Genomic DNA, 14557 nt, shown 5'->3' with positions numbered 1-14557 from the left:
CGTCACACCATGACGGAAGATCACCAAGAGAGTCAGAGAGTCCTTTGTTCCGTTGCCGCTCCGCCTCTCGACAACCCCAAGCCCGTTTACCATTCTCACTGCCAAGTGCCCTGACACCGGCCGGCGTGTTGACGGCCGTGAGTGGAGCGAGGAACCACTTGTAGGCTGCATGCATCCCTGCACTGAGGTGCAGCCTAGGAAAGCAGCTCGGATGTGATGCAATAGCTATCGAGAGGGAGGTGAAGAAATGTACGCACACCTGCACAAACATTTCAAAAAGGACAACGTCGCAGAGGCCCACATCGGGAAAATGTCTCTTGCATGTTCGTCATCTGCAGCAGTCGCAAATCAGTACTGTGGCTGCACATGCACAAGGATGCATGCTGTCGGCTGTCGCCGGACAATTCATCCAGCCGTACTCCGTACTCGAGAAATAGAAACGCCCAAACACGTGTCTTGTATTCAGTGTGTTTGTAATCTATGTGCCGGAATTTTGGTTTATTAAAGGAGATAGGATCTGCATGTATTGATTGACGCTGAATATCGCATCACTCCACACGTTATCGGCCCCAGCACAACATGGAGAGAAGAAGGGGGCTAGGATGAAACCGCGCGCAAAGCACCAACAAGCGGTGTCTGCAAAGCGGTTCAAGTGGCTGGAAGTATGTATGTGGCCATCTCCCCATTTTTTTTTCTGTTTGAAGTGTTAATGCCAAGCGACCTATCTGTTCAGCAAGACCCTCCCTTGCGCAGAGAGTAGAGACTGTAGTCCCTGATACATACATGGACCAGCGGGTGGAGGGGCCGGGGCGCGAATATACAATTCGCTGGGCTAAAACATGAATACGGAGTGTGGGATTGCAGGCAGCTCGCCCAGTCGCCTCGAACACGGTGATCGACACTCGGCTCCAGTCACCCTGACTCTTTTCTGTTTCTTTTGCAACCGTACGGATTACTTTGCGTATTATTTTTTATTTTTATTTTTTATGTATCATTTATTTTCTATTTTTTTGCGGGAAAAACAAACAGTCGTCGATCATCTGCTTGGGTGGCAACATGTACCATTGATTGTCTGGTATACATGAATAACGAATGTTGAAAACTGGAGTTGCCCGAGTCATCGAACCATCGAGACCGAGCTCGAGCGCATGCACACTACAAAGTACCGCGTAACCCACAAGGTCGGAATTATGATTGGTCCTTTTTTGCGCGGTTTTCGAGGGGTGTCTGCCTCGTCCACGAGTCGTGCGCTGAGGCCTAGCTATAGCTACTATCAACCACAGGTGTCGGGTTTTGGTTACGCGTCTAGATGAGACTTGCGCTGCGCTACGTTTGCGGCTGCCTGGCAATACAAGGCCAAATCGTTCCACGATTGATTATGATGTGCTACAAGCTTGAAAGTAAGGGTAGCCAGAATACCGAGTCTTTTTTTCTCTTGTCACTTATTTTTATCTTGTCACTTATTTTTATCTGCTCACTTATTTTTATCTGCGTCTACGACATTGCGCATCCTCGAGGCCCGCATAAAATGATCCTCATGAATATTGGTATCGAAATTCTTAAAGAGAAGTTGTATAACCGAGACACCAACGAGTATATTTATGTCATTCCACAGTACGCCAGCGACGATGCCGACAGCCCCATCTACTTCGCACTGCCGCCACCGCTCGTTTCCATTGACCAACACTGTGCGGGACTAGGCGCAGTAACCGCTTTTCCTCGACAGTCGTCTGCTGTTCCCACCAGGACAGCGTCTCAACATGGCTTCCATAAAGGTTGCGCAACACAAGTCGCGTAACCATTGACGGCGGCTGCCTATTAAGTGTGTCGCTGCGTACTAGCGGTAACCCTGTGGCCTTGTCGCTGCCGGTCAGGAACTGCTGAGATGAGTCATGTATAGATAGAATTGGATTTTAGTATGCCAATGCATTTTATTTCGCACGACACTTCGTATTGACGCCCAACATCCCGAATAAGCTTGACATAGGCCGTGGCGGCGGCGGCAGCCTGGCTGCCGCCTCGATTTCTGCCACGACCTCTACCGTCGCCGCCGGCGGTCTTTTCCAAAACATCAACTGCAAAGTCTAAGACACAATCTGAGCTTTGCGCTACTGACAGCAAAATCAACTCCTGACTGAGGAGAATACATCTTAGTCTTGTAGGTACTTCGCCTCCCTTGTCGCTACTAGCCTGGTATGCAAGACTTACCTATCTCACTCTCTAGGTTGCATGTCTTATCACAAGGGCATCTCAGACCGCCGGTATAATTACGTTGAGGCGTTCCCATGATTCAGTCTATTCTCAGCCTTGCTGGGTGAAATCATGATCTGCTTTCAAAAACTTGACCCCAACGGTTTTGGCTCAGACTTGCCTTTACGTCGTCATGACCATGTGCCATCTAATGCGACGAGCACAAAGCCAAAGGGGTTAGCCCAAGAGCAAACACACAATTGACCGTGCTCTGATTTGCATCTGCATCAGGTTCAGAAGTATCTGTCTTCATCATCACTGCCAAGGAGTATCCGTCTCTGCTGTGCGGAGGAGCACTCGCTCGCCAACTTTTTCTGTTTGTATTCCTCACGCACTGATGAGCGTTGTTCCCTTGGTTCTACCGCTCTCCATCTTGGCCGTCCTGGCACCAAATTGTATCTGGAAACCGCATATTAGCTTCAGACTTGGAGTTGGCAGCACTGCGCAATGTTGCTCGACTCACTGCTCTCTTCTTCTCCAATGCTACAGCGTTCAGGCCGAGGTCTCTGGCGAGTAGACGCAAAATACGCTTTGCTGCTTCGACGCCTTTCTCACCATTCGGATCGTTTCCAAAATCACACTTTTGCCAGACTGGCAGCTCAATGGCCCATTTCACTAGGCGTTCATCGAGAAACGGGAAGCGAACCTCCCGACTCCAGTGCGACATGGCTCTGTCATCGCGGCCCAGGTTTCTCTTTCCAAGGCGTCCGACATCGAGTCTAAGCTCCTCAATCAATCCTTCGTAGCCCTTCCTTTCAAAAGCGATTCCATGACGCGAGTAGCCACCAAACAATTCGTCAGCGCCGAGCCCTGAAAGGAGCACTCGGGCCGTTGCGGAATACGGTGTAGGCTCAGTGTCAATGCTAGTCTGTGCTAGACCCTGTCCACGGGCCGCAAAGTACAATGCAAAGGCAATCGAAAGATCCATTTCTGTATTGTGAGGGTGAATCAAGCTCACTACAGTATTTCGATGAAACATGGCCACGGAATAGGGTACATTCACCTGCAAGGGTGCTCAGCATTGTAGTCAGTAGCGCGGTGTATGCCGACATTGTTGTGTGTACAGATTACTTACTGCGACGAATCGCCATGTTCTTGCGGGGCAATTTTTGATTAGTTCAGCAAACGATTGCCTGCCAGTCATGCGGTCTGGACACAGCTCGAACAGCTTTTCCGGATCGAGGTCCTTGTGCTGCGCAGCTATCCGAGGGTTTTCAAAGGCCACATTCAAAAGGTCGATTTGTTGATCTTTTGGGAGCAAGTTGTGTGCAAGGCGGGCCAACACAGTACAATCGAGTCCGCCCGAGAACAGAACAGCGACAGAAGCCTGCGGTTCATTCACTCCTGGCGGCACTGGTATGCCTTGAACACGGTATTGTAGCGATTGAAGCAGGTGATTCTTCAATGTACCGACGGCCTCAACGTTTTCTGTCAGCCTGTCAAGTCCCTTCGGCACAGTTGCATTGAATATGCCAAGTGCCGATATCTATGTCGTTAGCAACAGTTTCGCATTGAGGCATCGTCTCACGTACCAACTCTGCATTGCTATCCCAGTCGTGTCGCGAGGGCTCTACAGTGGATAGAAAGCTATTACTAGTCAGTGAGATACTGTAGCATCCATCAGCCTCCACCTCCAGCCAGCCTGTAGTCGAGGAGTCCGATATGCTGGATAGCTGGAACGGGGACTCGAGCTTTACGAGAAGTGATCGTCGTCCCAGACGATCGCGACCGTAATACAAGCTCTTGTTTCGCTTGTCCACGAATACAAACGCGAATGGGCCCTCGATTGCGCGCAGCGTATTGAGAATAGCCTCCTTGCTGTGACTACTTGCCGCGACAAGCTTGGATAAGACAAATTCGCTATCATTGCCAGTGACCGGCTGGCCATGAATTCTCCAAGCCTCTCCATTCCAACAAAGTGCCGACCCCGAGCCCTGATCCAACAGGGGCTGGGCTGTTGTATGATTACCGCGCAGCGCTAAGACGGTGGACGTCAGGGCGACGCACAAATGTGAATCATTATCTGGGAGGCTGATGGTCAGGCTGCCCAGATGATCTGGTCCTCGGCAGCGCAGGTTCGCCTCCAAGGTGCCAGATATCGGACTTGAGACATTGTGGGAGATGGCAGCGTGTATGCCGCACATAATCCTGGTCCTGGCCTGACGTTGATGTGCTGTCGACTGTTGTTGGTGCTGGTAAATTTCTAGCGCGCGCCAGGTGACAGATGTGGCGGTGGTGGTGAGCCTCACGTGGCGGTGCTCGGGGCTGCATCAGCCTGAAAGTGAACAAATAGAGGGCTAATTTTGCTTCTGTAAGCTCTGATTCATATTGTTATGTCCATTGAAGAAGAAAATTAGGTTTATACTCGTTTTCTTATTAGTCAGTGGTGATGTAGCCACGGGAAAATCGAATAGACTGCGTAAAGTTGAAACCCATTCAAGCCCGCTCTATGTGCTACTATCTTTTAGCTCAGGACTCTCAGAAGATTCGTTGCACATTTCAACATCCCTCCCAGTGACGCGCATTACGCGCCTGACTGTGTGTCTATCCCCTGGAATGAAATAAACTAAGCTTGCTGCTCAAGCTGTGAGTTCCTACTCAAGAAGCCTGTGTGATCTTTTTCACAGCTTCATCCACTCCACTAACCACCATGGTTGGATTGTTACCTGTTCCGTTAGCTAGTCCGTCGAGCCACCCTCTACCAGCACGGTCGACCCACGCACTCCTCAGACCAGCTGCGACCGCACCACACACATCGAAAGGATTCGAAGATACGAGCCATACATCACCAGGGCAGTCCTTCTTACCGGTCACCCCAACCAGATAATCATAGACGCTTGGATGTGGCTTGAAGACGCGCAGCGGCTCGACGCTTATGACCTTGCCCGCTGGCAAGACACTGCTTGCGTTGGCCAGCGCTGGAGACGTAGACATGGAAGAAGCCAGCATGCTGGAGTCGCCGTTTGAGAATACGTATGCGCTTACCGACCCTGCCTCTTCTTTGGCGAGAATCCTTAAACCGGCGTCTGCATCGGGAAATGTATCCAGCCCGTTGTACGCATTCATGACGCGCTCCTCCTCGGCGGGGCCAAGGTCAAGGCCCAGCTCTGCAGTAGCTTGTCGAAAAGACCAGCGTGTCACATTGCTAAAGCTTTGGTATCTGTCTGATGCAGAATCATAAGTTTCAACCTACATTTGCTATCGAGAAGCTCGGCAACTCACTCATGCTGTTGCTGCGCCATGTGTACTCCAACTGCAAAGTCCTGGCTCGCGTAGCTAGGGTCTTGGACGTTTCATTGCCGAAAAGTTTTGCCAATTCTGTAGCTATCGACTCCGTTGAGAGTAGCGTACCATAAAGATCGAAAGCGATAATGGTTTCTGACATTCTGATTGTTGTAACACCGCTGCGCTGTACTTTGGATTAGTCGGGCACAAGCGTCTAGAGGGCGGTCAGCCACACGGGCCTGACAGGCCGTCATGCAAAATGCGTTCGCACCCACCGCACCTTGCAAATACGATTTTGATTTCGAGTCTGACGGGAATTCGAAGCCTGAACAAAGATGTCAATGACGGCCGTTGGCGGGGTCACTTGCTCTTTTGTCCTCGGTTAATTGTTTAGCTGGACAGCCAATGACGGCTAGATCGCAGTGGCTAGGTAGTTAGCAGGTTGACATCCGCTAATCCGACTGTATGATTACCTTGCAAACGCGCCACACTAACCCCAAGGAATCTTGCCTTTACCATGGAAAAATCCGAAAACGACAACTTCGCCGTATTCAGAGACTGCCTTTCGGTCACTATTCTGGAGAGGAGAAATGCCAAGTCCGAGCCAAAGCGACGACGGAGGTCCAAAGCAACCACAGTGGAGGCAACCTCACAAACGAGCTTGCATCAAGAGGCGGAGGAGCTAGCTGATTTTATTCATTATCTAGCCCATGAGATATTTGAGAACCTGCCAGAAGAGCTCCGAGAGATAGACTACCGCTCATGGAGAGACTCGCCGAGCCTCCAAGACCAATTCTCCCAGCCGTTGACAGTGGACAGTCTAGACGTGCTGAATTTGCCACTGTCGATATCGGAGACGCTCAAAACATATAGACTAATTTCTTCTGACCCGACGGAATCATCGCCACTGCCACCGACTGCTGAAGCCTTTATTCTGCCAGCACTTTCTGCCTACCTTTCTACCTTGACCACTGCTCCCCCAGCGACGAGGGAAACAAGGGCAGAGGCATGCGAGATCTGCCAACGCTCGTGGATCCCACTTTCTTATCATCACCTCATCCCACGCTTTGTTCACGACAAAGTGGTCAAACGGGGGTGGCACACAAAGCAGGACCTGCAGAATGTGGCATGGCTGTGCGGTGCATGCCACCGCTTTGTACATCACTTCAAAAACCACGAGGAGCTGGCGAGAGACTATTACACGGTCGAGCTACTGCTGGCCGAGGACGAAGTGCAGCAGTGGGCAAACTGGGCCGCCAAGCTGCGGTGGAAGGGAGGGGGAGTTCGTCGCAGGTGATGCTGGACTCTGCGGCGCTTTTGCTGGAACATTTGTACTAGTTAGAAGCGCCTGTTCTTGACTTCTAACACAGCGAAGCTAAACATACATTGATATCAACCTTTGGTATAGTTACTTCGACGCATTGACTACAAGATTATTTCCTGATTACTTGATTTGGAGGCCGGAATACTACTGTGAGTAGAGTGTCAAGCCATGTTCCTAGCTGTGGCGTCTTCTTCTGCGGCGGAGGTGACGACGGCGGAAAGGTCCTCTGTATCCGTTGGGACATACGCTTGAACGCACTGCATGGGCTCCGCATCCGGGAGATGCAGCTTTTCGGGCACCATAAAAGTTTCTGACGCGGCAGCCTGCAGAGCCTCGTCACTGACTTTCCCACCGGCTTTCTCAATTGCATGCCTTGGCTGAAATCGTACGGCACCGACATAGTACTCGATGATTCCGTCGCTGATCTCATTCCTGATCCATCTCTGATTGTGCCACGAGGAGGAGCCACGCCAGCGACTCACTTCGTGGCCATTCGGCGTTGAGTCGGCGAACAAGCGCTCCCCGTCCCTGATTCGAAAGTGCCAATTCTGCGCCATTTGCTTCGCTATTTCGTCTAGCTGCGCGGCCTTGCGGCTGACCGTTTCCATCTCAATAACGACCTCACGCACCGCCGAGGGCAACACGGCGCAAAGACGCGGTATCCATTGCGATTCAAACCGGAGGGGTGCATCGTTCTCCCAGAACCAAAAGTCTGCGTGTCTGATGGTGATGCATAGACGCTGAAACGAAAGATAGAGCACTAAACTCAGAAACCCCGTGACTTCATGTGCCTCAATTTTGTACATTTGCGTGAAGACCCGGAAAGGGACTTGATCTCCACATCTGGCTGGTTGTGTTGCCTCTTGATCTTCGCGATAGCTTGACGTAGATTAACAAGCGAGTCGTCGACGCTGTACTCGGGTGGCGCACGATCCGTAGCTGTGACCAGTGCGTCTGCTCTTTCAGGAGGAACGGCAGGAACCAAGTCTCTCGGTTGATATATTTACAGGTTCGCAGAAGTGCTGTATCAGTTCTTCGTAGGGACGAGTACGACGGTCGAGCCCAGCACGTGTTTCTTACGTATTAGTGAGCTGCTGCCGGCTCTTCGTAGTCGACCAGAGCCAAGGCGAAGATGTGGCTGCGTATTTCAGCAGGAAGAAACTTGAACAGTGGGCACTCGGCCTGATTCAGCCCTGATTCTGAGAGCCCTGATTCTGAGAGCTCTGATTCTGAGAGGCGTCGCTGATGTAAAGAAATGGCATTCCTAGAGGTGGGGGTAAAAGCTTCCATAATCTCAGATAGATGTGATTTCGCTTCGGTCAAGTGTGCGAATAGAGTCACGAATGCCGCTGCTTTCGTTTAGCCGGCGCGAAAGTATTGCGCTATTTGAAGAAAAAAGATGCTTCGGGGGCTACTGAAGTAGTGATATAAATACATACCAAATGTTTAGGCTGTCACACTGCCAGCCTGATTGCTGACCCTCGTTGCCTTGCTTGCTTAGCTAAATATTTGCTTTGCATGGCTGCCAAGTCATGCAGCAATATGATGCGCGAAGTCACCATTCAGCTGGGCTTTTGAGCCAAATCCTGCGGATCCAAAAACGAAGGCAGGAAGAAATGTTTATCGAATTTACCTCTAGCACGACAGCCACGCTGACCCTCATTAGGTGATGGTATAACCCACCACCAAGCAATAGCTTCCCTCACGGTTCACATCATTTCACGATCTATCGTAGATTCTGCCAACGACAAAAAATGTCTCGAACAGTAAAAAAGGGAAGTTACTCCGGTACAGGGAATCGAACCCTGGGCTGCTCGGACCAATGATTGATTGAGAGCGAGCGATGTTAGCCACTACACCATACCGGACAACGAGTAAAGAACCTGAGCGGGTCTCGACTCGCTTGTCGGGTTGGCGACGTTATGTGGCTCAAGAAGCCTTTACCTAATGCACTGAGGAGGGAAAAAAAAGAAAAGCTTTCACATGCGCACGCGAAAAAGAAGTTGAGGCAAGCCAAAAAGAAATGTTCTCCGGTACAGGGAATCGAACCCTGGGCTGCTCGGCACTGACTTGAGAGCGAGCGATGTTAGCCACTACACCATACCGGATGTTTCTGTTGTTAAAGATTTTCTTATTCAATTATATGAAGGCTAGTTAAATCCACACAGGGACCGACCTTACATGGTCATGAAGTCAAGTTTCTTCAGTCATGGCGCCAGTGCTCCACGAAACGTCAAGGGCTTCCACTCACAAAACCCATTCCGTGCAAGTACCCCATTTCATTCGTTGAAAGATGCTGATAGCACGCGCCATGAAAGAGCTCTAGCATCGTTCTCAGCTAATAGAGGGTGCGTTAAACGGCTATCGTCAGGCTCAACGACGTCGTTGCCTATTAATAGGACATTTCATTTGTGAATCACTTTGGAAAGGTCATGTTCCCTGATAGATATGCGCTAGCTCCAACGTCGAGCTTACAGCGGATCCTTTCCGCGTTGTTCATTGTCATGCTCCATCACGACTACTCAGCTACATCAAAAATTGGTTTTCAGTTCAATGAAGGGTACATGCAGAACGCGATCCGCATATATGTTTGAGGCTCCACGGCTTGAGCACTTTGGAGGACGTGCGGAATAACAGCGCTTCAAGTGAGCGCGGAAGTTCCCATGATCGCGGTGGCACTCCACTAGCTAATTTTTAGTCGTCCCGTTCTTCTGCACCTAGCAGCTACACCATTTCCTTTTCCAATAGCCAACAATTTGCCTAGCGACCGGTAGCCGTGGGAAATTCCGCTACATGTAAAGCAGAACCTGGTTCGGAGCGCCGTACAAAGAGCCGGAGGGCAAGCCACAATTGCGACGCGAGCCATGGGGCGTGATGAAGACGGTCACGGCGATAGCCGAACGCGCCGCGATCATGACGACGGCCGCAAAAACCGCGACGAACGAGAACACAGGTCACGGCGGAGGTCACCGGGCTACGATGAAGATCGCGATAGACGTCGCCACAGGTCTTGGGAGCGACGCCGCTCGAGGACGCCAGAGTCCGCAGGCAGGCCTGGCCGCGACCACCACAGAAGCCGACATCGAGATGGGAGCCGCGACCGAGACAAGCGCGACCGACGTCCAGACGACGATGGAAAACACTCATCCCGTCGGCGACGTGATAGAGATGGTGACCATGTCAGGTCCAAGGAGAAGAGCAGAGTCAGCCCTATTCGGCGAGGCGGGCCTCTCCCGTCGCAGGAGGCGTCGTTTGCTGTGACTCGAGGGGAGGAACCCGAAAAGCCCAAAGAAAAGGCAAACTTTGGCCACACGGGGCTCCTAGCTGCTGCCTCCAACTCGGTGACGCAGGCGGACGGCTCAACCGTCACACTCAAGTATCACGAGCCATCCGAGGCGCGTAAGCCTCCACCGCGGGACCAGTGGAAGCTCTACGTGTTCAAGGGCCAAGATATTGTGGACACGGTCGACCTGAGCGCGCGGAGCTGTTGGCTGGTGGGCCGGGATATGGCCGTCATCGATCTGCCGGCCGAGCATCCCAGCATCAGCAAGCAGCACGCGGTCATTCAGTTTCGCTACACGGAGCGGCGCAACGAGTTTGGGGACAAGATTGGCAAGGTCAAGCCTTACCTGATTGATCTCGAGAGCGCCAACGGGACCATGCTCAACGGGGTCAGGATACAGGACAGCCGTTACCTCGAGCTCAGAGACAAGGACATGGTGCAATTTGGGCAGAGCACACGCGAATATGTCGTCATGTTGGCGCCGCGAGAGTAGCACGCCAATCGGCTTGGGAAGCATAAAGTCAACGGGCATATATGAAGGAGTCACGCGATACAGAGCAGAGCCGTCCTACAGGTCAGGGGTCTCGGGGCGATGGCCTCGGCGCTCGGTGCCGTGTCTGGTTCGTGTCGGTCTGGGTCTCGGGGCGACGGACTCGGCGCTTGTGCCTGGACTCAGCCCAGCCTTCACACCTTTCAACGACGTCTAATGCATCGCTTAGACTGCCGAAAGAGATCAACACGTGAAGAGAAATGGGGAGATAGGACGGACATTTCGACGATGGTACATTTCGTGGTCGCAGCTTGTCGCAGCACCGTAGGTATACCTATAGCGACCAACAATAACAGGTATAAGTCGGAAGCGTACGTAAGTGCTCAGCTGCTGTCGACTACGGCGCCACCTTTCGAATAAACCTCCATCATGAGTACCAGGCACAAGGCCTCGAGGGCTTGCTCCCGTCTCACCTCGAAGATTTTTTTTTAAGTTTAGCCTGCTACACATGTGGACAACCAATGACGCTATGTAGGACTCATCGCATCTTCTATCAAGGTACACTCAGCTTTCTCCTAGTCACGAGTGACGTACTTTGTCTCTTTCAGATTTTTTGAGTACAGCCTTCACGGCTAACGCGCAACTTTGTTGGGTGATCAAACTGATGTGAACTTGCAACGCACCAGGCCAGTAACTACGCACAAGACCATCATTACTACAAACAGGTGCAGCATAACAGAGAGTATTCAATCATCGATATAATATCATCACTTGTCAAATATTCTTACTTTTCGGGCGATTCAAGCTACGACGCAGCCAAGTGCTTCTGTTACGCCCTGCCACTATGCAACTCGTGCCGCGACATGTTGTGTAGTCTCGCTTCGAAGCTTCTTATCAGGTGTCTCCTGCCTCATGGAAATCCTTTCGAATGATCTGCGTATTCTTCCCCGCCCTCGGCAAGCCGTTGCCTGCACGTGCCAAAGAACCCCGACAGCCGGGCTGTCGACCGGAGATGCAACTCAAAGAGATGGACATGTCAATCAGGGTTGGCAGAACGGCAACGACCCGCTAGCCCACCGGACTCCCATGCGGGTAACGGGACCGTGCATAGAGCAGCCCGGCTATCGTCGCGAGATGATGGAGACGAACAGCCCAGTGACCTGTTGACCTTTTGGGCGGCTGCAGTATTCGCACACGCGCCAAGTGCCTGCGAGAGTCATCAGCTTTAGCGTCTGGGTCTCGCATAGCAAACTGAAAACTGTATTCTCTCTCTCCTGCCTCGTGTAGTCTAGCATCAGTTTGGCGTAGGTTGGCTACCTACCTATGCTAGTGCACGGCTGTCGTTAAGCCTCTAGCCCCTCCCCGTGACGGGCGATTCGCCTTTCTCCCTGTCACTTGGCGGGTGTGGTCCTGGCTCTCGCACGCACTAGAATCTTTTTTTCCCCAAACTTTTTGGCTTCGATCGTTCCGTGACGACCGGATCTCGTCACACCGTTGAGAGCCATCTATGAAGGCAACACATACCCACCAGACTCCGGCGCCGAAGCTGGCCGTAGACAGCGCCGTGAATAGACCGGAGTATGGGAGGCCGAGTACCGTGGCTTCAAAGTTATAAAGATGCAGTGAAGCCCCAATCTGTCTCGAATCTTGTAACCTGACATCCATCTAAGGTTTACAACCATCTTGCATAGACCGAGGCTCATCCAGGAAATAGAATCAACTGCCGACTCTTGCAAGTGATATCGGGAGTTTTCGTTTTTGACGCCGTCAACTATTGACTACATTGTTCTTGAATCAAATATTCATACGAAAAACCAAACATAATCATGTCGGTCACTTCCGATGTCTCTACCCTGAAGGCTTCCGCCGTCAAAACACACACCATGGTAAGTTCCGTCTTCTGCTTCAAGCCACCCGGCGACATCCGTCCGTCTCCAAATACACAGCCACTTACACGTCTGCAACAGCCCATGGAGAAACGCAACATTGCCCGCTACGAGACGACCGCCGTGTACACGCACCCCGACGCCGAGGTGGACATTGTCCTGGTACACGGCCTCAACGGCCGCCCTGATCACACCTGGACCTCGCCCGACGGCACGTTCTGGCCCACGGACCTCCTGCCCGAAGCCCTCCGCGGCGCGCCCGCCAACATCCTCGTCTACGGCTACAACGCCGACGTCTACTCGCGGCACAACAGCCGCAGCGCCAGCGACAACTTCATCCATCAGCACGCGCAGACGCTCGTGACCAGCCTGACGCTGTTCCGCCGCGGCCATGGACGCGCGCGTCGGCCGCTCGTCTGGGTCGCGCACAGCCTGGGCGGCATCCTTGTCAAGCGCGCGTTGCTCTACTCGGGCGACCTGCGCGCCGCGCACCACGACGACTACCGCTCCGTCTTCGTCTCGACATACGGCATCGTCTTCCTCGGCACGCCTCACGCCGGTGCCGGCGCCGCCGCCTGGGGGTGCGCCCTGCAGGCCATGTCCGACGCCGTGCTGCCGCGCAAGCTGTTTGAGTCCGAGTCGGTCCTGCTCAAGACGCTGAAAAAGGACAATGAGACGCTCGCCAACATTAACAACCACTTTCTCGACATTTACCAGCGCTTCCGCATCCACATGGCGCACGAGAACCACAAGACGGACGTCAAGGGCACAAAGTAAGTAGCCTCCAACATGCTCACTTCTATTGTTACATGATGGCTGACGCATACCCCCCCCCCCCCCCCCCTTGTAGGATGGTCATTGTCGACGCCAACTCGGCCAGCCCGCAGCTCCCTGGCGTCACCTACTACGGCGTCGAGGCCACGCACTCGGAAATGTGCAAGTTTGCCTCGGCCAGCGCCCCGGGCTTCTGCGCCCTCTCCACCGACGTCCGGCAGTGGGTGCTCGACGCGCCGGCCCTCATTGCGCGCCGCTGGGCCGCCGAGGACTACGAGCGCGCCGCGCGCGTGCACAGCGAAATCACCGAGCGCGTCGTCTCGCCCTTTGCAAGTCTTCCGCCGCACAAAAAGCACGACGCCGTGCCTTCTGCGCCTCCCAGCCCGGCACCGCCATATTCTGTCGCCGTGGCCGGACCGCCGCCGCCTGCTTATGAGCAAGTGCCGCCGTCGCAGCCATCGCCACAGTATGCGCCGGCTCCGATACCTGCTGCTGCTGCTCCGTCTGTCTGCCGCTGTTGCTGTCACATGCTGTCGTCGTCGTCGTCGTCGTCGTTGTCGTCATCGTCATCGTCTAACAAAGGGTATCCAGATGAGCGCGTCGCCGCCGTGGTCAAGGGCATCACCGCCGCCGCCTCTCTTGGGTGCCTCGTCGCCGAAGCCGTCATCATCGGCGTCACTGATCTCGCTGCCGCCACCGTACGCAGGTCCCCGTCCCTATCAAGACGCCCCACTGCATCGTCGGGCGAGGAGCCACATGGAGACTCACTTCTTCCGCGATCTGCTTGAAAAGTCCTCCCAGGATGGCCGTCTGGCAATACATCATGATGGAGTGAGCACGCAGCCACGATGCTTTATTTGAACAGTTCTTGCTGCTTACACCGACTTTGCTACTTCACCTGCAAAGCTACTGATACATGAGCAAAGCGAGGTACTGTTGTTCTGGCCAGGGTCCTGATTGGTTGAACTCCTACAAGCAACCTGCTTGCTCCCTTTTGACACTTCAAGGTTTAAGTGATGCCCTGCCCTAGCCTCAGCCGCCCAGACCAGCAATCTTCCAGCCACAACAATTGGCGATATGGCAATATCATCCATCATATTGAGATGATCGCACCCCGGTTCAAAGTATTTCATGGCTTCACCCGCGCAGATTCGAGTCCTGCTACTATCGAAACTTTTTTCGATTATCGTAACATACTGGTGGCGTCTTTTGATGACGGTCAACCATGTTTTTTTTTTCTTCCTTTTATCACCTGAATGCCGTTGAACTATGGACTTGGCGTCCTCATTTTTGCATCTAGAGAATAGAATACACTGCTCATACTC

General features: G+C 52.9%; 5 protein-coding genes across 5 annotated transcripts; 3 read left to right on the top strand and 2 right to left on the bottom strand.

The window, feature by feature from the left end:
* Positions 1-2577: 2577 nt before the first annotated feature.
* BBA_07113 (asparagine synthase) lies at positions 2578-5635 on the bottom strand (the record flags this gene model as incomplete). The annotated part of the gene is made up of 6 exons (XM_008602210.1): positions 2578-2649; positions 2714-3253; positions 3326-3736; positions 3783-4442; positions 4897-5414; positions 5473-5635. 6 exons carry the CDS (start codon positions 5633-5635, stop codon positions 2578-2580), a joined length of 2364 nt encoding a protein of 787 aa, XP_008600432.1.
* A 357-nt stretch (positions 5636-5992) lies between these two features.
* BBA_07112 (HNH endonuclease) lies at positions 5993-6840 on the top strand (the record flags this gene model as incomplete). Its single annotated transcript, XM_008602209.1, has 2 exons — positions 5993-6757; positions 6814-6840. 2 exons carry the CDS (start codon positions 5993-5995, stop codon positions 6838-6840), a joined length of 792 nt encoding a protein of 263 aa, XP_008600431.1.
* A 120-nt stretch (positions 6841-6960) lies between these two features.
* BBA_07111 (uncharacterized protein) lies at positions 6961-7605 on the bottom strand (the record flags this gene model as incomplete). The annotated part of the gene is made up of 1 exon (XM_008602208.1): positions 6961-7605. One exon carries the CDS (start codon positions 7603-7605, stop codon positions 6961-6963), a length of 645 nt encoding a protein of 214 aa, XP_008600430.1.
* A 2058-nt stretch (positions 7606-9663) lies between these two features.
* On the top strand, positions 9664-10575 carry BBA_07110 (smad nuclear-interacting protein; the record flags this gene model as incomplete). Its single annotated transcript, XM_008602207.1, has 1 exon — positions 9664-10575. The coding sequence occupies one exon, from the start codon at positions 9664-9666 to the stop codon at positions 10573-10575; it is 912 nt and encodes a 303-aa protein (XP_008600429.1).
* Positions 10576-12398: 1823 nt separating this feature from the next.
* Positions 12399-14020, top strand: BBA_07109 (LipA and NB-ARC domain-containing protein; the record flags this gene model as incomplete). Its single annotated transcript, XM_008602206.1, has 3 exons — positions 12399-12458; positions 12540-13231; positions 13309-14020. The coding sequence occupies 3 exons, from the start codon at positions 12399-12401 to the stop codon at positions 14018-14020; spliced, it is 1464 nt and encodes a 487-aa protein (XP_008600428.1).
* Between the last annotated feature and the right edge of the window lie 537 nt (positions 14021-14557).

Source organism: Beauveria bassiana, assembly GCF_000280675.1.
Source record: "Beauveria bassiana ARSEF 2860 unplaced genomic scaffold BBA_S00023, whole genome shotgun sequence".
Lineage (NCBI taxonomy): Eukaryota > Fungi > Ascomycota > Sordariomycetes > Hypocreales > Cordycipitaceae > Beauveria > Beauveria bassiana.
This window is presented reverse-complemented; position numbering and strand designations above follow the sequence as displayed.